The sequence below is a fragment of the Strongylocentrotus purpuratus genome, unplaced genomic scaffold (genome assembly GCF_000002235.5).
Source record: "Strongylocentrotus purpuratus isolate Spur 01 unplaced genomic scaffold, Spur_5.0 spur5_scaffold_19, whole genome shotgun sequence".
Taxonomy (NCBI): domain Eukaryota; kingdom Metazoa; phylum Echinodermata; class Echinoidea; order Camarodonta; family Strongylocentrotidae; genus Strongylocentrotus; species Strongylocentrotus purpuratus.
Window position 1 is genome coordinate 7,664,744 of NW_022145604.1, and position 20,492 is coordinate 7,685,235.

The 20,492-nt window shown below is 37.4% G+C and overlaps 2 protein-coding genes across 2 annotated transcripts; both read right to left on the reverse strand.

The window, feature by feature from the left end:
- Positions 1-1,665: 1,665 nt before the first annotated feature.
- On the reverse strand, positions 1,666-8,816 carry LOC593358 (sulfotransferase 1C2A). Its single transcript, XM_792837.5, has 8 exons — positions 8,807-8,816; positions 7,826-7,996; positions 6,434-6,561; positions 5,893-6,009; positions 5,084-5,210; positions 4,478-4,572; positions 3,400-3,580; positions 1,666-2,797 (listed from the first exon to the last, which is right to left on the reverse strand). Exons 1-8 carry the CDS (start codon positions 8,814-8,816, stop codon positions 2,682-2,684), a joined length of 945 nt encoding a protein of 314 aa, XP_797930.4. The 3' UTR covers positions 1,666-2,681.
- A 1,782-nt stretch (positions 8,817-10,598) lies between these two features.
- Positions 10,599-14,707, reverse strand: LOC593369. Its single transcript, XM_003729905.3, has 5 exons — positions 14,575-14,707; positions 13,054-14,064; positions 12,568-12,684; positions 11,843-11,891; positions 10,599-11,345 (listed from the first exon to the last, which is right to left on the reverse strand). Exons 1-4 carry the CDS (start codon positions 14,642-14,644, stop codon positions 11,878-11,880), a joined length of 1,212 nt encoding a protein of 403 aa, XP_003729953.2. The 5' UTR covers positions 14,645-14,707; the 3' UTR covers positions 10,599-11,345; positions 11,843-11,877.
- Positions 14,708-20,492: the final 5,785 nt, after the last annotated feature.

Genomic DNA, 20,492 nt, shown 5'->3' on the forward strand with positions numbered 1-20,492 from the left:
CAATGGATTAAAATGATTATTACCACTGACTGCACATAGTGACCAGTGTAATAAATAGCAAACATCAATCGTATCTTCGATTGCTAAGCTCTTTGTTACTTGACCCACTGGAAATGCCAATTCAACAACATTCCAAAAATGCTATCTTTAATTTGTTTACATATTTTTCTTTTACTTTTGAAATTCTTCTTTTTTCCATTTTAATACTGAACAAAAAAAAAACATTAACAAAATGCGAGAACCCTTTTTCAAGACTTGCCACATTTTAAAGTGGTAACCTAAATGGATAAGCCTATGATTCGGCGAAAGTATTGATTGGGTAAAATCTTTTAGACATAATTAGGAATATGTCTGAGTGTTAGATAATTTGTGATGTAACTAAAACCGAGATAACGTGAGAGATTATGTCAGTCGTTATTCAGGAACTTATTGTTCGTTAGAGAACGGAATAATTTGTCTGACCCGTGCCATGATCCATTCATTTAATTTGCCTTATCTATATCTATTTCATTTCTCTTGAGATCTTTCTCTCGATGTCAACCTCTCCATCTCTCTCTCTCTCTCTCTCTCTCTCTCTCTCTCTCCCTCCCTCCCTCCCTCCCCCCCTCTCTCTCTCTCTCTCTCTCTCACACTCACGACCTCTGATTATCCTCCTTTACGTTCACATAATGATATATCACTGTCTAGACGTTCTTTTCTCTCCCGCATTCCGTTTGGTCTGAATCTGTCATCATTACATCTCACTTTCGATTTTATGTTTGTAACCCCCTCCGGCGTCTTTTTTTTCAACCTTTGACTCACCCTTTGGCCTTTTGTATCATCCTCAATCGTGCTCACGATTTTAGACTTGGAAAGGGGGTACGGAGAGAGAGAGAGAGAGAGAGAGAGAGAGAGAGAGAGAGAGAGAGAGAAAGGGGAAGGGGTTCTTACTGTTGATAAAATGTGAGAGGACAAGGTCATCAAGGGGGCGGGTTGGAATGGAGGGGCCTAAATATCATTTTCTTTCACGTTACTTTTCCCCTCTTTCGTCAATGTTCTTTTTTCCTTTCATTCTATCTGTCTATATTTCTGTTCTTCCTTTCTTTCATTCTTTCCTTCTTTCTTTCTTTTCCCCCTTTTCTTTGTCCTTCTCCTTTTCCGTGATTCTTCCCCCTTTTTCTGCATAATTATGAGTCATTAATTTTGGCGTGGAAGGAGGCCGTTGCGCGCAGGCGCCTACCCGGGGGGGGGGGGGGGTTGTGTGTGTTTTGGAGGAACCCCCCTTCCAAAAAAAAAAAAAAAAAAAAAAAAATTGTGGTAATGGGTGACCCCAAAAAGCTGACCTTACCCCCCCCCCCCAACTAAACAAAATATCGATTGGTCAAATTTTCGAATTGTGGGACACACACACAAACAAAAATGTGCTCTTACCCCCCCCCCCCCCCCCCCGTTTATTCAGCGGCTGGCTGAGTTGTTGCGAAATTTTCGGCCCGATTTGAAAATGTTAAACCCCCCTCCCCCCTCCCCCCTTGAAAAAATCGTACGTCACTGGTGGGGCGTATCCTATTATTGGACATAATTATCACGGTAACAACACCTCCCTGTCGTAACATAATTAAGAACAGACACCGTTTATAGGACTTGAAATCTCTGAAAAATCAAGAATAAACAACGAACACCTGTTAATTATCTTTGATCGATCTTTATTTGCTTGGGATAAAAACATGACAATTTTGTAAAGAAACCTTTTAAAAATTAGTAATGCGATTGAATACTTTTTTTTCCTGAAAATAAGTAAGAAGAAAGACTTGATAGAAGAGACTATTTTGGAAAAAACATGCAATACCAATTAATATGTTTCCCATAACATAAATCTAATATAGTTTGAATTGGCGTTATTGGAATGTAGATTTTTCATTATGCACAAAACAGCATGAACGAGTGGAGAACCGGGTGAAAGGGCGCCCTTAATGTCATGAAAAACATTTAAATGACTGATTTGCCAAAACGAAATAACCATATTTAATGATGCATTTTACACTACATTACCCTTATCTTCAATATCCTCGAACTATTTTAACACAAGTAATATTGCTAGTTTCTCTATTTTGTTCTTCCATCTACAGGAATTTGGCTTCAAGTCTAAACTTGTCATAAAGCTTTCTTTATAGCCCTTTGGAGATTATCAAAAGAAGAGAAAAATTCTTTGTTCAAAGATGCATATTAGTGGGCTCTCATTAGGGAATTTGACACCATTCGGGTGTTTACCCAATAACGGTGTCGTCTTTTACCACAAGTATTAGTATTCAGTTTTATGACCAACAGGCCTTATGTAATGCTTTGCATTTCCCACCAATCGCCTCATATGGAAAAGTTCCTTTCTTACATTTCGCAGAACCGAAGACTCTCCAAAGGAACTAGGTGGTATGGAACTACGGAGTTGCTGTGTGCGAGACTCGAACACCCATTATGGTATCTCTTTCCAAGTCTGGTGTCAGCGAATTATGACCTACTGCACTTGAAAACTGACGATCTTCCCTTTTAATATAATTATGCTCGGTTCCAAACAACAGTATGCGTAATTAAAGATTGGCCTGCAACTCATTTTCTTGAATTAATTCAATTTAATTTATTGAAATTTTCCCCAGATACTAAGCATGCTTCGAACTAATAAAGACCCGCGTTAGCCTGAAAAAAAAAGGTTATGCAGGTCCGAAATCCATCTCGAGTCCTGAGCCAGCCATTTCCTTGTTGTAAAACTCGTCAAATCGTTTGTTTTGATCGTCTGTGAAATAATTCTTCCAATCTCCGACTATACCTATAGTGATAAAACGCAAAACAAACACTCGCAAATTATTATTCAATAAAATCTGAGAATGTATACTGTTATTTAGATCTATTAGGAATAAATCATTGTCAAAACCATTCCGTAAATTGCAGTAAAAATAATAATTATTCCACCTTTATGACCAACAGAGTAGAAGAAGAAAAGAAAATGATAGAAAGGGGAAATAGAATATGGGTAAATAAGTTGAAAATGTACCGCGGCTGCAACAATGATAGCTAGTGAACAAGTACTCTTATGATGTTACTGGAAACAGAATCAAGTAAAAAGTAAAAGATTAAAGAGAAGGTTGAGTTCTGGGGAGAGGTAAAAAATAATTTTGAAAGTGTTATCATTGTTATTATGCAAGTGTGGAAGAACATCAGAGAGAAAAAAATTCACGACATTGTTTTCCTTCTTAGTTCTTATTTTTTCCGATTAGAGAGGAATATTTTTTTTCTTTCTCATGAATGACTTATTTTCCTCAGGCACTCTTAAAATCTGGATTCGAGATAATAGTTTCCTTTCTGACATTCCTCTGGAGGGGAAAAGGGGGAGGGGTCATCTTGCCCCTGTATCAGTTTAAAATAGCTTACCTTTCCTCATGAAGGATCTACTTCCCTCAGCCGCTTCACCCTTAATTAAAAAATCAGGATTCGCTGACGGACTCTTTTTCATCGCTTTGAATGTCGACGCGTCCGATATCTTCTGTATGACGTCAGCGGTGAAAGACTTGCCCATAAATTCGACGATTTGCTTGACGGCTGCGGGAAGATCCTACCAATGAGAAAAGCGAATAAAAGGGGCATTGAACTTTTGATAGCCTCATTAACTTGCTCTCTTAGATGATTGCAAATCCACTGGAAGTTTGTGGTCTGAATTACTCTCTTGAGCATGGATCCCGCTATTTTCAACGCGGATTTCGACCTCAAAACGAAGTAATCGCTGCTACTACGGCTCCTGAAATAGTGGATTTCCACTCCTGTAAAATTTGTTATTACTAATAAGTTACAATAAGTGTTATAAGATGCTGAAATCGTGGCATTTGATTGGCTGAGAGCAAATTTTGTTGTATAATTTTTTTTTTTAAACAGAGCCCTTTACTTTTAGGTAGTGCATGATTTAAGGAGTTGATATGAAAAACTATGAATATAGATTATATATGCTTTGGCAATAGTTCTCACCTCACCTAACGTTGCAGAAAATTTCACATGAAAATAGGCATTAAAAACTATAGTAAAAAAATTACAATAGCGAAATCATTGCCTTTCCATAAAATAATTTGGTAATATGGTGACACATACAGGATCAATGTTATTTCATTAAAATAAAGTGATTTTTACAACATCTTTCCAATGTATGTCAATTCCCGATACACGATTATATCAGTTGGAACTGGACAGCAATATAAGATAAGAATATATACTCGAAACATGAAGAACGTATGGATTAAGTCATCCATAACAACGCCCTATTGTACACATCGTTCAATTGATCATAACGCGAAAAACAACAAACTTTATCAAACAAATAAACAAACTAACTAACTAATTAACTAACTATGAAGCTGACACTAACTAACTAATTTGATTATTAACTAACGATTTACTAACTTTTAACTTACTAACTAACACATTAACTAACTGTTAACCAACTAACTAACCATAAACTTACCTTCTTCATATCCTCGTACTTGAGAAAGAGAACATTTGGATGATCCCTTCTCTTCCACCATGGCAACACGTTTTCAAACCACGATCCTTGAGGAACTATTGTATGAAAAGAAACGGGTGTGGTATAAATTATTATGAAAACCCAAACGACACGTATTAAATACCCAAGTGATGGAGTTATCAAAAGTTTGCCGTCGATCGATCCGACACATTAATTATTTTTCACCGTAATTAGGATTTATTCCACAATGGGAGGCTAATGAATATTTTATTACCATTGCCTCAGAGAAGAAATGCAGTTTGGTCGGATTCCATCTAATTAGTTTGATATAACTGCTTAAAGGTAAAAGCATAAAACTAATCAATATTACAGTTACCATTATAGCACAATGCAGTGGCGAATCAAGGAGACGGGCGGGGGGGGGGGGGAGGGGCGTAGAGCACATCAGGGGCACGTATCCCTCGATGAAACACAATTTGGCATACCTTGACTGCAAAACTATAAGTCAGAATTCATACATAATCTTGGATCCGCTCCAACATATTAATGGGAGTGAAATATTGCGTCGAAATACCTCTCAAGTGGTATAAGGGGGCGAATACGTACCCCTGCCGGCGAGAAACTCTTCAAAGAAGACATCCCAAGATTCGTATGAGGGTAATGCGTCTATGAAGTGACAGAAATGGTAGTAGGATACCGCGGCATCTTTAGGATTACGAGCAACGTAGAGCACCTTGACATTTGGAGGACAAAAGGAAAAGTTGGACAGACTGATTATGAGAAATCCTGCACGGGAGGCGTACCTTATGACTACAACCATAGACGTAATACATTACGTCTATGCTACAACATAGTAAATAGGTCATTATTCAGGACCCCGTTTCATTGCGAGTTGCGATTGATCCGGATAAATCGTAAGTCCTCTTTTCAATCGCAAGTTTGCAGTCCCCTATATCTTTTATGTGCATAGTTGATATTGATATCAATCACAAATCAGTTGCGATTAATCGCAAATGTTCATAAGACGGGGCTTAGGTCTCGATTAAGTATCATTTGAACGTCTGAGATTGAACGAATCCCTACAGAACACAGGAATGACATGAGTGACAAGGAGTTTACTTCGTCATGAAATAGATTAAGATATTTTGTAAAACAAGATTGTCTATTCAATTATGTTGTGGGTATTAAATAGTGATTTGGTGTACTGCATGACATAGTTTTGCAATAAAGCAGGATAAAATTTAGAATAACGTTAAGATAAATTCAGAGTAGTATAGTGGTAGTAGCTGTTGTTGTTGTCGCCGCCGCCGCCGCCGCCGTCGTCGTCATTGTCGTATAGTAGTAAAGTAATATCGATAATCTACAAAAGTGACTGTAACTCTTGTAAAATATTAATCCTTTAACAAAATACCAACCTTTCCTTTAGGGTCATCAGTGCTGACATCGAGAGGGAGGAATTTAGGTAGACAATGAGTCCTCATGAACCGTGGGGATGGCATCTTTTCCGCCTCGTCGATCTTCAATGGAGCCGTCTGAAAATGTTTCACAAATTTGATTATGATAATCATGATAATCTTTGTGATACCGTTTTCTTTTAAAAAACATGTCTTTATCAAATGTCGCTCATGGCTGCAATAGATTTGTCAACATAAAATATCAGAAAGAATAAACTTTTATAAAACAGGAGGATGTGACGAAACGGAACCCTTTCGCTGCAAAACAATGTTTTTCCATCAATTATCAAATGATATATAAACTTGTTGTTTTTAACATGTAATTACATTTGATCGCAATAATCTTTTCATTAGCAAAAACATTCGCGGGCACAGCTACAGGCTCATCTACAGGTACAATTATGGTCCACATTAAGGTTCACCGGGGGGGGGGGGGGCGTCCAGTGTCCCCCTGCCCCTGAATACGCTATACTAATTATGTAACAGGGAGAAAATGACATACCTCTGGGTTTTTACTGTCCATACAAAGCTCGATAAACGGAATCATCTTCATGATATGAGAGCCCTCTAGTTTCGAAGTGTCTCCATCATGTTTGATCAGTAGGGATATTTGTTCAGCCCATGTTGTCCCTTCAGAAAGAAAAAAAATCGAGAGATTAAAAATAGCTCTTTAAGATTGGTAGTTTCACATATATCACATGGGAAATCCTCGAGCTGTGAGAACCAAGATATATAGACTACCAGGAAATCGACCCAGGGTAGTCGTAATAGCCCTGTTCATCACATATTATGATGTAACTTCAAACCTGCTTTAGTGACCACCTGTCTACAAAGACCACCTGTCTACATCAAGCACATTTTGTGTTGCCCTTTAAAATTGTTTCTCATTTAAAAACATGTACTAAAGGAACCTGTCTACAAAGATCCCTTTTTGTGTTTCCCTTGGGCGGTCGCTGTAGACAGGTTTGACTGTATACATATTACAGAGAAGTATAACGTAATCTGAACATGATTTGTAAAGACAGTACAATTTTTTTAAATTCTTACAATCGTGTTTTCAAGAAGTATATATATATCATACATAATATTTCTATCAGAGACATGGACTTCAGCCCTAAAAATATCTACCGCTGTACATACTCAAACAACAAAATATCACACGAAAAAGTTTACATTGTTTCTACTACTCAGTAATTTGTCAGTAAATGATACAAAAACTAATCATCACTTTTTAACAGAATGCGTTGGTATATACGTGTATGCCTATTCATTGAAATTGTGACGTCGCGACGCGTCGTCGGTTTAACTAATTATACAGAAGAGTTTAGCGGTTCGATATTTACATTAAGTTGTGTAAATAAAGCGATCAATGGAAGAAAAGATTAGACTGTTGAGCGTTTCTTTAAAATGACATTTCATTTGGATTCAGCATTGTCACCGTGTGCTTCGATTATCCTGGGACAAAGGGGGAGGGGCGGTGAGGTACCTTTTGTTTAAAAGGTAATGGGGTATTTATTTAGGTGTGAAGTCGATTTCTTTTTCTCCCCTTCCTCCGTTACCCATCTCCCACTTTCTCAATCCCTTTGAACGCATTGGTCATTGGTCTGCAGTAGCGTAGATAAGTGTGTGTGTGTGTGTGGGGGGGGGGGGGGGGGGCACGCGCCCTCAACGATACAACAAGTCGATGGACCAAAATTGTTACTTTTTATGAAGAAAAAAACGGTGACAAATACTAATTGGATGAAGACAGTGGCCGTTTGGCAACGTGTACAGTAGACAAACAGGGTATTACCAAATGCTAATGTAACAGAATGGATCAGTAAAGTGGCAAGGGACATGAATGGTATTGGTCTAAAATATCTAAATGGCAATAAACTGGTGTTCTATCCTGTACCTGATTTTGGATATGTAACGATGAAAAAATCATCAGACTTGACTTTGAACTGTCGTACTCGATCAAGCGCCCTCTTTGGCATGAGATGTGCCATGATCACGCCTTCGTGCTCGTAGCACTTCTCGACCACGCAGTCGGGAACCAGCGAAGAAAACCCATTTCCCGTCGAACCTGACATTGATGGAAAAGAAATCCAAGATGTACACTTTAATGTATTATCGTTATATATCGTACGCTTTGCATCTTATGCACAATGAAAAGGCGCTTTTAAAATCGAATCTTAATACCTTAATCACAGATGACAAGTAATAATAATAACAATAATATTACTAATAATTGGTATTTCTATAGCGCCTTTTATCTTTATACCTAGACATTCTATTTCGAGGCGCACTAATTATTACCCCGGCTTTAGCTTAGCTGCCATTACAGCGCTCCATGCAGCATTTCAAGGAATTAATTCCTGCCAGGTACCCACTTACATCACGTGTGGCAAATGAAGTATCTCATTATTAACACAAAACTAAACAAGGGAGAAGTAAAGCTCGGCTTTCATGAGGATGATGAAGAGCAAAATTATCTTTGTCAGTTATTTTTTGCTAGTCTTTATTACTTTTAAACAAAATAATTCTGTGCGGAAATCTGTAGGTTTGTATTGAATTAAAATTGTCATTCTATAGGGGTCATATGCAGGGAAAGGATGCAGGATTCTTCTCTTAAAATGATAATTTAGATTTTAAAAAATATCCCCTTCCCTCTTCAAGATGATACGCTTGGGCAACACAATATATTAGCAAATGTTCGCGTTCTCAATCCGTCTGAAAGAATTTTTCGTCATAGTTTATAAAAAAAAAAACCCATATATTTGAAGTGCTAAACAGCCAAAGTGACATTTTGATAAAAGAAACCCCTGTAAAATTGATGCGAAAGTGCCGTTCACATAATAATCAATATCATAATTCAGAGAGTGCATGCACCTACCTTTCGACATGGTTAACCTGAAATTCAGACGCAGATAATAACAGAAGTGAAGTCCAATTAAGTGATGGTCTTTTTCCAAGGGCTTATTATCTTTTATACGACAGTCTGTTGAGTACAACTGTCACATACATTGAATGCATGTGAATAGAAATATCAACAATGATTAAGCAATTTTGCTATTTGCCCAGACCACCGTCAGTAGGATCCACTAATAGTACTAGCAAATACGGAGAGGCTAACACAGTTTATTCAGTGTCACGTAATGGTGTGGCCACAGGTGTTTAGAACGGGTGGGAGGGGGGGGGGGGGCATTGTTCGAGCAACAACAAAAAGACAAGTCGGCGTATACTATAAGTTATTTTCAACGTAGTTCACACACAAACACACATAATATACTAGTCATATTACTAAAAATACACCGATGTATTTAATTTCAATAATGAAAATGATAATAATCAATTAAAGACAGGTCACCACTTGTAAATGGGGGTTTAATTTATTTTTTAATTGAAGATGATTTCCAGCAAGTTTTTGTGAGTTTGTCTTTTATTTTACTGGTTCAAACAATAATTCTACTGAAGGATTAACAATCCAGAATGAATCACGTAGCCATGTTTCCTCGTCTCTAAAGTGTAGCTTTAATAATGAAACACGTTGGGAACTTAACATAATTAACACAGCACAGCACAACAAAACACAAAACAAGACAGCACAGAAACCAGATACCACAAAACATCCGTATCCGGACACAACCCCCCTGGACCGTTCACCCCGGATAACGGGTGGTTATCCGGGGGTGGATGTCCAGGGGGTAGGTGTCAACACCAACACAACACAATACAGTGCGCCCCAGAAAAAAAGAAACCGAGAACTATCGACGTTTTATCATACCTTAATCACAATTATAATTGATAATTGATAATTGATTCATGCAACTCATATGATGCATATTTTACGCATGAGTGATTAAAAACAACTTGAAGAGAGGATACCAAAAAGTCATTTGGCGGGCAGTATCTGAATTTTAAAGAGAAAATCACATTTCTAGAAAGTTTATTTTCTGCACTTTCATATGTCACCTCAATCAAGAAAAATGAAACAGGATTAACATAGTTTTGTTTGTTCAAAGTAATGCTTGCATTTCCATAATTTGATTAAACGAATTCGTTTTCACTGGCTGCCTGTCGTAGCAACAAACAGAGTTGACAAAAGACTTAACTCCATTTCGTCGACGATCAGCCATACATGAAGTCTTTCGTCTTCTTTGTGACTGCAGGATAAACAATCCAGAATATAGCTATGTTCTTAAGCTAAGCTTTAATAACGAAACACGTTTGGAACTTAATACAACACAGCACAGCACAGCACATCAGACCACAAAACTACACAATAACACAGCACAGCACGTACTGTGTCACACAGCCCAACGCAACACATCGCAGCATAACACAACACCTACAACACAACACAAAACAACACAGCACAACACAACTCACAAAAACACGTGCTCAACCCAAATACAACGTAACACAACAAAACACAACAAAACACAACAAAACACAACGTAGAATTACAGCACAACACATAATTGCAACACAACGAAGCACAACACATCACAAAACATCAGTATACATTACAGCACAACAACATTTCGCAACAATCAAACAACACAATCGTCTAATTTCCAAATCTACTAATCGATATGATGGCAATCAATTTGGCAACATCTCAGCAACACGTGCAGTCTCAAACAAGTCAAGTGTTCCATAATATACGACTAAAAATACATCAGTTAAATTTCCATAGTAGATTTTATTCAAATTAAGCTCAATCATAACTATCATTGCTCATTAAGCCCGTCATATTGCTAGTAAGATGTATTCTAAGGCTATAAGAAAAAACGTCAACAATTGATTTACTTGTGTGTGTTTGTGTATGTGCGCATTTGTGTGTGTGTGAGTGGGTGGGAATGAAGGGGGGGGGGGAGTCATGAAAGAACATGTCCCAGGAATCGGGAGTTAAACCTAATGTTGTTGTATCTTAAATTTAAGTGGAAAGACACTCACATCTAACACCATTTTAGTGAGAATGTTAACGAATGTAGTTTGAATAATTTACCATTTTTTTCATCAGAATAGTCCGATATTGCTTTACAATCTAAACAATACCTGATCGGAAAAAAGTCTTTTCAACTGTTTATAAAAGCGCAACCGTTGGCAATTTATAGGTAATTATAACCTTTAAATAATAAATTGATGAATACAAATAAATAAATAAGTACATGAATAAAAGGCCTACATGTAGACAAATACATAGATAAATAGACGCTTAATAAATATCTTAATAAATAAATAATAAATAAATCGAAAAATTCATGAAATAAATAATTCATAAAACTACTTGTGCTACCTTGTAGTAGAAATTGTCATCATCATTTTAAGAATCATTGGATATGTATTTATTCGTAGATTACAGGAGATCAGTTGATCCTCCACGTAGACAAGCACTGGAGATCTGCCACAGTACCATTACGGTGTACCTAAATAATAAGAAGGAAGGCGGAAAATAAGTTCATCGTCTTTAAAGATCCCTAAAAACATGGAAATTGCAGCCCTACAGGTACGATCAACATTCGTAAAAATGCATTCACGACGCCTAGAAATGAATGACAAGTATTTCACGAAAAACTAAGTAAAAATCCAATTGGGATATTAATATAGGTGATTATCCCATTGTCTCTTGAGATAGACGGATGCCAGTATACATGCATAATCACGATGATTGTAAACCAGAAAACATACAGGAAATCCAACTGGAAATTATACTAATAAACACCAACACTAATTTGTACGTGTGGTGTATGTTATTTCCCTAATTGACCCTAGCGATTTTCTTTGTTACGTTTTTCATTATTCGGCAAACTGCAAAACCCTACCTTATAGATAAGAATTGTACAATATGGAATGCCTTTAGAGAATATTTTAAATGCATATTTTGGTCTTGGCTTATCAAATTATTTGAAAATGCGCCTGTTACCTTTGATCTCCTCAGTCTACATGTGCAAGTATGGTTTACTCATGAATCTCTGGATAAGTGAAGAAAATTGGATTAAAGAAAAATAATAATTTACGATTTCATGAGTTAATGGAAGGATATTATCACATAATAGAAAACAAATTCATTGAATACGAAGTGGTTCGAAGTTTCTAACCGAGAACATGACCAACCGAAAATAATTTACATTTTTTAGTAACTGTTAAAATCAATTAAAGCGATACTGAACTGATGAATTTTCTTCCTTAGCGCACTGTTGATTGCACAGAGCCATCTCACATGTCTCATGGTCAACTTCCATTACCACTTCGCAGACATGGTACTCGAGAACGTACAACGCAGCGAATTACAGCACGCTATCTGTCGCTGTTGCTCTTAGATGGCGCCAGAGGGGATTTTGTGCTAGTGTTACTTCTCTAGTATGACTTTAAAGGCATATTGCCCCAGTTTTACCTTACCGATAACGACAAATAACTATACGCGTGAGTAAACTTTACTCATGCCTTTAAGGCTTTTTAATCACAATGACACGATGGCAAAGTTTCACAAAGCCTCTTTTCAATGACAAATGACAAAAAGCAGTGACAAATCTGCTTATACCCAATCAGAGTCAAGGATTTCAGTAGCTTGTAACAAAAATTGTCATTTGTCACTGATGACAAGTTTTGTGAAACGCCCCCCCCCCCCTCCCAGGCTGACAATCTTACCTACTCCACAGTCTGTTCCAACATATCCAGCTGCACAGGTGCAACGGAAGGACTCGCTAAAGATGCCCTGGAAATATTCGCACAATCCACCATTGGCACAAGTGTCAGCAGCACAACCTAAATGAAAAACAAACAAAATCAAACGGAAACAAATAAAATCAAGCAAAGAAAAGAAAAGAAATGAAAAACAAAACTAAAAACAAACAAACACGCCGAGAACTACATGGTCGTCTCGGGAACATGCTATAAGTTCACAATTCCGAAAGAAAAAATCAAATATTCAATACCCAGTGTTATATTTTCATTCATATTACATATGTACTAGCCTATGAAAAGTGTTGATTTTAATTGTATTTGGAGTAGAGCTTCGAGCGAAAAATATAATTCCAGATAAATACAGTTCTTATATGCAGGAATGAATGAACACAAACAACTCTTCCAGCAATTTTGATTATAATTGAGCTAAAACTGAGGGAAAAAAATTACCTTGGAATGCGAAGGCATCATCGACGAAGCTACATGCCTCTCCGATTGACTGGAGATCGAAAACCATTTGGACGTAGAATTGGATGATGTCGAAGTCGATGTATGGGCTGAGATTAACGATGACATTGGCAACATCATTGCCGAAGTCAGTACATTGGTCGTTGATGATGAGCGTATGTACCATGTTGTGTATGATATCGACAGCGAGTGACCAAACCCTTGAATCACGGAGGTACCCCTGATGGGTCTGTAGAGGGTCTGTAGCTTCAACAAGTGCGTCGCAGAGGGATTCGCGATTGTCAAAGCCGCTAAACTCGGCTATAAGTTGCGACACATCAACCATGAGTGTTTGGAAGAAGTCAGGCACGCCCTCACCTGGTTGTTCATCAGTCCGGCGGAGAACATCGTAGATAGCGTCCCAGTGTTGACAGATTTGTGAACCCTGAGCAATGGCTTCTTCCAGGAAGATCTCGCCGGTGGCTTGGATTAACCGTTGAGTGGAGAAATCAGAGTTGACGAACTCATCGAAAGCGGTACAGATGGATTCCTTGTCGTAACTGTGGAGGTTGAAGATGCGGCGATTGATGTCATGGCCCACTTTCTCGAAATTGAAGTTCCTCACGACGCCTATGCCCATCAGGGACTTGCCGGGCGTCATTCTCCGTCTACGGCGTGCGGACATCGGGTCACCGAGGGTAGAGTACACAGCGTCGCAGATGGCAAACCCATCTATACGGGTGTTGGTGTTCAGAGAGTCAAAGATTGGATCGCATATACTGCTGATGAATTGTTGTCCCACAGGTACAACCAGACTGGGTGCAATGTCTCGGCAGAAGATCCCGAGAACCTCCTTCATTTCCGTCGCGTGCCAAGTCTTCCCGACGGTGCTGATGGCATCCTGAACAGTCAAGCCAGGAAAGATTACACCAGGTTGCTCGAAAGGATAGGAGTAGTCGGCGTATTGTTGTATGTGGTTCTGCCATTCAGCATCCCAGTCAACATGGTAATCGCCTGTTAGCATAGAGATGGAGAGAGAGAGGGAGAGAGAGAGAGAGTGAGAGAGGGAGGGGGCGGACAGGGGAGGGCGGGCGAGGAAGGTGCGAGAGAGAATGCGAGGAGAGAAAGAATCAACGAAGGAGAAAGGTAAAAACAAGAAAAGAATGGAGATCGAGAAATAAAGAAAAAATAATCAGAGAAAGATTTAAAAAAGATAAAATAAAAAATTAAAGGCCATATATACTACGGGAGTAAACGAAATTACATATATAGGCAATAGGCCTATTAACCGAAGTGTTGAAGTATAAAGACATGAATAACATTTAGGAACCTAATATAGTGTTTAAGAAAGGTTATTTTGGGTGTTGAGAGCCCCCCAAAGAAGTGGATTTAAGTATAAAGACAGATACTGGTCCATTAACAGAAGTGTTGACGTATAAAGACATGAATAACATTAGGAAACCATAGCGTTTAAGAAAGGTTGTTTTGGCTGTTGAGAGCACCCAAAAGAAGTGGATTTATCACCTGAAATGCGATCGGCAACTGAATCACCCACGATGAATAGCGCAAATGCTAGAATCAGACACGACGCCATATTGAGTTCTTCCAAAGGTAAAGGCTGGTTGATCGAATGGAGTTGAAAATGAGGAAAGTGGTCGTCGTTTCCAGTTGATATAGCCACCACTTTTCAGAAAGTATCAACATCAAACTCCACTAATTGTTTTATCGATTTGATGTCGTTGTATTAGAGTTAATCTTTAATTCAGATCACACAACCTATTCAGGTCCATCTGTTCCCCACGTGTTAAAGGAAAACTTAATCACCTAAGAATTAATGAAGTTAATATTTTGCTTGTATGATATAAAATATTTGAAAAACGTTTAATAAAATTATTTTTCCTATTACACCACCTGTGTTTTTCTCCCGTGTATCTACTTTCTTGTTCTTAATTGTTCACATATATCCCTCTTTCTAGTATAGACTAGGGGATGTCGTGTTAAAAAGTTATTTGTTATGGATCTGCACGATGTGCATTAAAGGGATCGTTTAACAATGTTAAATCTGAGATACACGACCCTACGTGTTATCAGTGTCTGTGATATGGTGAAATATTGAAGCCCTACAAAAATTGCGCTTCAAAATGATCAAGAAGTGCCTCAAAAAAGTAAAAATCTTTGAGTGACCGGTTTTACCATACTCGTTTTCCCCAATAGACTGTAGTGTTATCAAAATTTGTAATTCCAACCATAAATATCTTGATAATCAGACAGGAAATCGGCTTGTAAAAGTCATGGGGTTCCTGACTGACCTAAAGGTTTATAATTATCATTGCATCATGAGCTAAATCCAGAATTTTGTTTCAGAATCTGAGACAAAGTTACAGGATCCCTTTAACATTAAAACACGTCATTATGTTTGTACGAGCTAGCGACAATGAGTGTACGCAATAAATTTTTCCTGTGAATTTGTCGTGGTTGTTTTGGTTGGAGATAAAATATGAAACTGAAGTACTTGTGCTTTATTAAATCGCATTTATGTTAACAGTCAACATCTGTGTAGAACTTACAGCAAGGCTCGACTTTTAAAGCAAATGTAAAGTTGCTTGAAAGTTTGTGAAAGCCATCATTTCCATCTTGTTAAGTTTTGTTTACAGAGAAAACATGCAATATGAGATCCATGAATTCATGAAGTTAAGTTTCATGTAGCAGCCATCATGTGTTTCGAATTACATACTAGCATATCAAGGTCAGAATAGGGTTAAGTTGCCTTGTAAACTTGTTATGACGGCGAAATTTTATTCGCACAATGCGTCCATATCGTTGAGTTTACTTTTACAGTTGAAGAGAATAATGAAATAGACCTATAAGATAATTAAGTGAATTTGGCGTCCTGTATAATCATTGTATCGGGAATTACACTTTTGGACTATTTAAGCAAAAGAGTTTAGTTGCTTTGCAGAATAAATGTGTTATGATTGTTTCATAAAGTTTCTTGACATTGTCAATGATTCTACAGTCTGTGTATCTTGTTGTTTTTTTGGAAAAATTTGAGAAATATGAAATATGAGATATACGGTCATCATGAGATGTTTCGAGTTACATAGCGCTATGGTACTTATTGTTTTTAGCGCTCCTAAATATTCGATATTATTATTATTATTTTTAAACTATTTAATAAATTCTTATACCTCAGTTATTTCGGTCCAAATTAATTCCACACCGACTCCACTTCTTGGCTATTCGGGGTAATTTTTTGTCCGGTCTGGTGTCGGTCTGGTGTCGGTCTCATGTTGCCTTGCGAACTTTTCCCGTGACCGCGAACTTTTTATTGAAGCCATAAATCTATCGTGTGAACACCTTGAAGCGTTAACTGTCCATACAGAAATCGTATCTCTCCTCAAAGAAAAGGAATCAATTGATACCACAAAATACCACAGCTGATATCGCAAATTTATCGATAAGATTGGTCTATCGTGTGGAAATTTCCAAGTAATTTCTGTTCATACAGAAATCGTACCTCTCTCCTCAAAGAAAGAAAAAAAATCAATAACAAAATATCACAGGTGTATTGACTCACAAGGGTTTTCAAGTTGTTACTCGTCTAATATTTTTCTTCCTGTCGTGACAAGTGTAGGAAAATCATTAAAAACAATTTAGGAACATTGTGCAACTACTTGAGAAGAATAGTTTGCGATAGGTTTAGAGGGAAACCATGTTTTTAAAGGAAAATTATTAATGTTTGGTTGATTTGATTTGATTGATTTATTTCTGTATGATTTTCTTTTTCTTTTGCATTTTTACAAATATATAATGAACAGAACATTGCAAATTTACACATGACAAATAATATATGTAGAATAAAGTAAGGCTGGCTGTAACTAATTGACAACATCAAATAGGAGGGTTAACAAAGTAAGCAAAGCTTGATAGCATGACTACCCTCTATGGATACATTATAATACAAATATGGAGGAAAAAATATTGGTAAAGGGGGGAAAAGACAGAAAAAGAAGGACACAAAGAAAGAGGGGGTGTACATCAAGATTCACAGATGTATGTGGTAGTTGGATTTCAATTTGATATATGATATATTTGGTAGTGTGACCATTAACATTTCGCGGATGACAAATATGTGACAAATTTGTTAAGCGTATTACACTTACGTCATCATAAAAAAGAGCGTCCTTATTAAAAGAGAGACAAAAATAGAGAGAGAGAGAGAGAGAGAGATAGAATTACAAATAATTCTTAGGCAGTAGGGACTCTCAGAATATTTAAAATATCTATTGTAACCAATAGTGCCAAGGAAATGCAAGGGCACCGACACCAGTCCTGTCCAGTGCCCTGTTTGATAAAACTTGTTATCAATAAGGCCATTACAAAAGTATACATGTTTAGCGTCCCCGCCCGCTTCCTTTTTGGGGGCCACCTCCTATTTTTTTTTCTTCACTGAATTAAAACATGAAAAACATACAGCTAAAATGATCTAATTCTGATTGAAAATAAATAAATAGTGGCGGCCATCTTGAAAAATAGCCCGACTGTAAGGAAAAATGTACCGAGCGGCCATTTTGAGCGGCCATTTAAAAAAAAGGGGGCCTCCTCCTTTCTATTTTTCAAAAAAGCAGGACGCTAAACATGTTTTTTGTTTTTTTATTTGGCCTAACAAGTTACAATAACTGTTAAAAGCTACTGTAATCGTTTGCATTTGATTGGCTAAGAGCAAAATTTTTATAAAAATGTGATATTTGTTATTGTTATTGATAACAAGTTTTATGAAACGGGGCTCGGGTTAATAAACCTTCCTCTTGCAGACAGCGTCATCAAATTTGTTGGTAGGCGATCCAACTTCACAGGTTTTCACAACCTTCATGGAAAGCCCCGCATATAACCTTTGTAAACATAGTTAAAATTTACTGTTACTTTGTATATTTTGATTTTCATATTGCGAAATAAAATTGAATTGAATTGAATTGAATTGAATTACATGTACATATAGAAAGCTAGAAACTTTGGTTTGTATTTTTTTTTACATTATCATCTGTTAGCTCTCGTGTTCAAATGTTGGACTGTGGACGTTACTTTGACTTTTCTTTATAGCCGTTTCTTAAGCGCCTTACCAGTTACAACGTTACCGACCAAAGCGCTTAAAATAGTATTACCACCGTCACTGGATTCCATTACGATTCTGGACTTTGGAGTGCACATTCTCCGCTCCTCTATAAAGGGAGCAGTTCAGCATCACATCTTACTGAGTATCCGGGAGCGATGGAGATAAAATGCCTTGTTCAAGGACATAAGTACTGTGATGGAGGTCAAACCCATGACCTTTACGTTAAATCTAATGACTAAACCACTTGACTTCAATGCCTATACCAATTGTATCTTCTGGACACTCTTAAGAAGAAAAAACGACGATTAGAAAATGGCACTTGACCTTAATCTTCTAAAATAAGAACCATACTCTTCCTAAAAAGCCTTTATAGGTTCTGCAAGTTTCAGTAACAGTTTCCTAAACAACTAGGTTTCTCAGTCAGGCAAGGAATCTCCTAAAAACCCAGACACTTTTTTAAAATGCTCATTTTTTAACCGATTACGTAAAAAAAAGTGAAATTGATAAACATGGGCAAATAGTTGAGGGTCAGACAATTTTGTTTCTACATGCTTTAGTCTGGGATAAAATCTATTTATTTTTCTGTGCTTCATTTTTGTTCTTACTCTGTTATAAAAGATACGAATATGACTTTAAAAATCATTTGATCTTTCTGTGTTGCGCATTGATACTGAGGAAAACCGGTGGTGAAATTTCCTACGATTCATAATAAAAAGGTTCCACTAATCCTCTCGATGTAGGCCTACTGAATACGTGACAAGGTTCGGAACCATTAAACAAAACTTAAAATGCAATTTGCCCTGAACTTGGGTTCGAAATCCAAAGTTCAATTACACGCAAAAAACTGAGGTGCTAAATGTTGGGTGCTGAGTGAGATTCTGCACTTGAAGTGCCAAAATCAGCACTTGACGGGTTAACTTTAACAAGGAAACCGAAACGTGCTGAATATTTGAGTGCAGAAAACGAGTGCTATAACAATATGCAGCACTTAACATCGAGTGCTGACTGCATAACCTGATCTGATTGGTCGGTTAGTATAATAGCTGTTACCTTGTGAATATTTGTTTTTGAATCAAATTCAGCTAAGAGATTCTTACATTCTTCATTCTCCAGGTCAATACCCAAGGCCTCAAAAGTCTGAATAACTTTGCTCCTTAAACTGTCAACAACATCAGTATTCAAAGCTGTTGCAGCAGATAACACTCTGTTTGTCATAGCATGGGTCATGTTGGTGTTTGATAAAAGAGAACCAATGAAAAATGCAGCTGGTCTCACTATGAACATGACAGACAATGAAAGCGGACAAAATATACAGTTCCTCAGGTAGACAAAGGAACATCCCTTGACTGCTATTATGTAAAATGTGTAGAACAGGTGAATATGCATGTGACACCTGTTCTACACATTTTTACATAATAGCAGTGAAGGGATGTTCCTTTGTCTACCTAAGGAACTGTATATTTTGTCCGCTTTCATTGTCTGTCATATTCATAGTGTCTTGTACTGTCATTATGCATTGCTCCATCTTGTTCTTGTAGTAGGCCTATCCTATCATCATCATCATCAAATGCATCATTAATCAAATGCATCATAATGCAGGATTATGCACTTCACCAACAGCAACACCCAAATCAGCATCAACTAGACCCTCCATACCCTGTACAACTTCAGGTTCAGGTTCTTCTTGTGGATGTTGGTTTAATAAATGTTTCCTGTAAGAGTTGAAAGTGGTAAATGACGAAGGACATCCACCTTGACCACATACCAAATGTAGATGGGGCATGTCAAACAACGCATGAGTTAGCACTTGCACAAGGGCTATTCTGCTAGCACCCAAAAGAGAGCAAAACTTGGCACTTTAAGTGCACAACAGTCAGCTCCTTTGGGTACTAGCAAAGTAGCCCGGGTGCAAGTGCTAACTCAGCACTTCGAGTGCAGTCACTATGCGAGCTCCTAAAAAGTGCTAAAATTGAATCTTTAAGTGCTAAATTTAGCACTTTTTTTTTTGAGTGTACATCATGCTTCCTGAAGTTGATTTCCGATTCATATGATATAGAAGAGTCTGATTACATGAGTTGATACAACCTTGAGTTCTGTTCTCCGATTCATACATCAAACAACTAGAAAGAGGGTAAGTTATTGTGAATAGACCATTTTCACTGTATTTTTATCTTCTTCAAGGTCCACTCGATGAAGAATCAGTTTGATTTAAAGACTGTCTTTCCGTTGTAGGTTCATTCATTTCTCTCTCCCCCTTCTCCCCTTCACCCATTCGCATCTCCTGCTCTCACCATCTTCATATTTAAGGTTGTTATAGGTCTATTTTTTC

Coding starts and splice junctions, on each gene's coding strand:
- LOC593358 (XM_792837.5), bottom strand. Junction 6,562..7,825: donor CGTTACATATCCAAAATCAG/GTACAGGATAGA, acceptor TTCTTTCTGAAG/GGACAACATGGGCTGAACAA. Junction 4,573..5,083: donor AGAGTTTCTCGCCGGCAGGG/GTACGTATTCGC, acceptor TTCATACAATAG/TTCCTCAAGGATCGTGGTTT.
- LOC593369 (XM_003729905.3), bottom strand. CDS start 14,644: ATGGCGTCGTGTCTGATTCTAGCATTTGCGCTATTCATCGTGGGTGAT. Junction 14,065..14,574: donor AGTTGCCGATCGCATTTCAG/GTGATAAATCCA, acceptor CTATGCTAACAG/GCGATTACCATGTTGACTGG. Junction 12,685..13,053: donor TGATGCCTTCGCATTCCAAG/GTAATTTTTTTC, acceptor TTTTTCATTTAG/GTTGTGCTGCTGACACTTGT.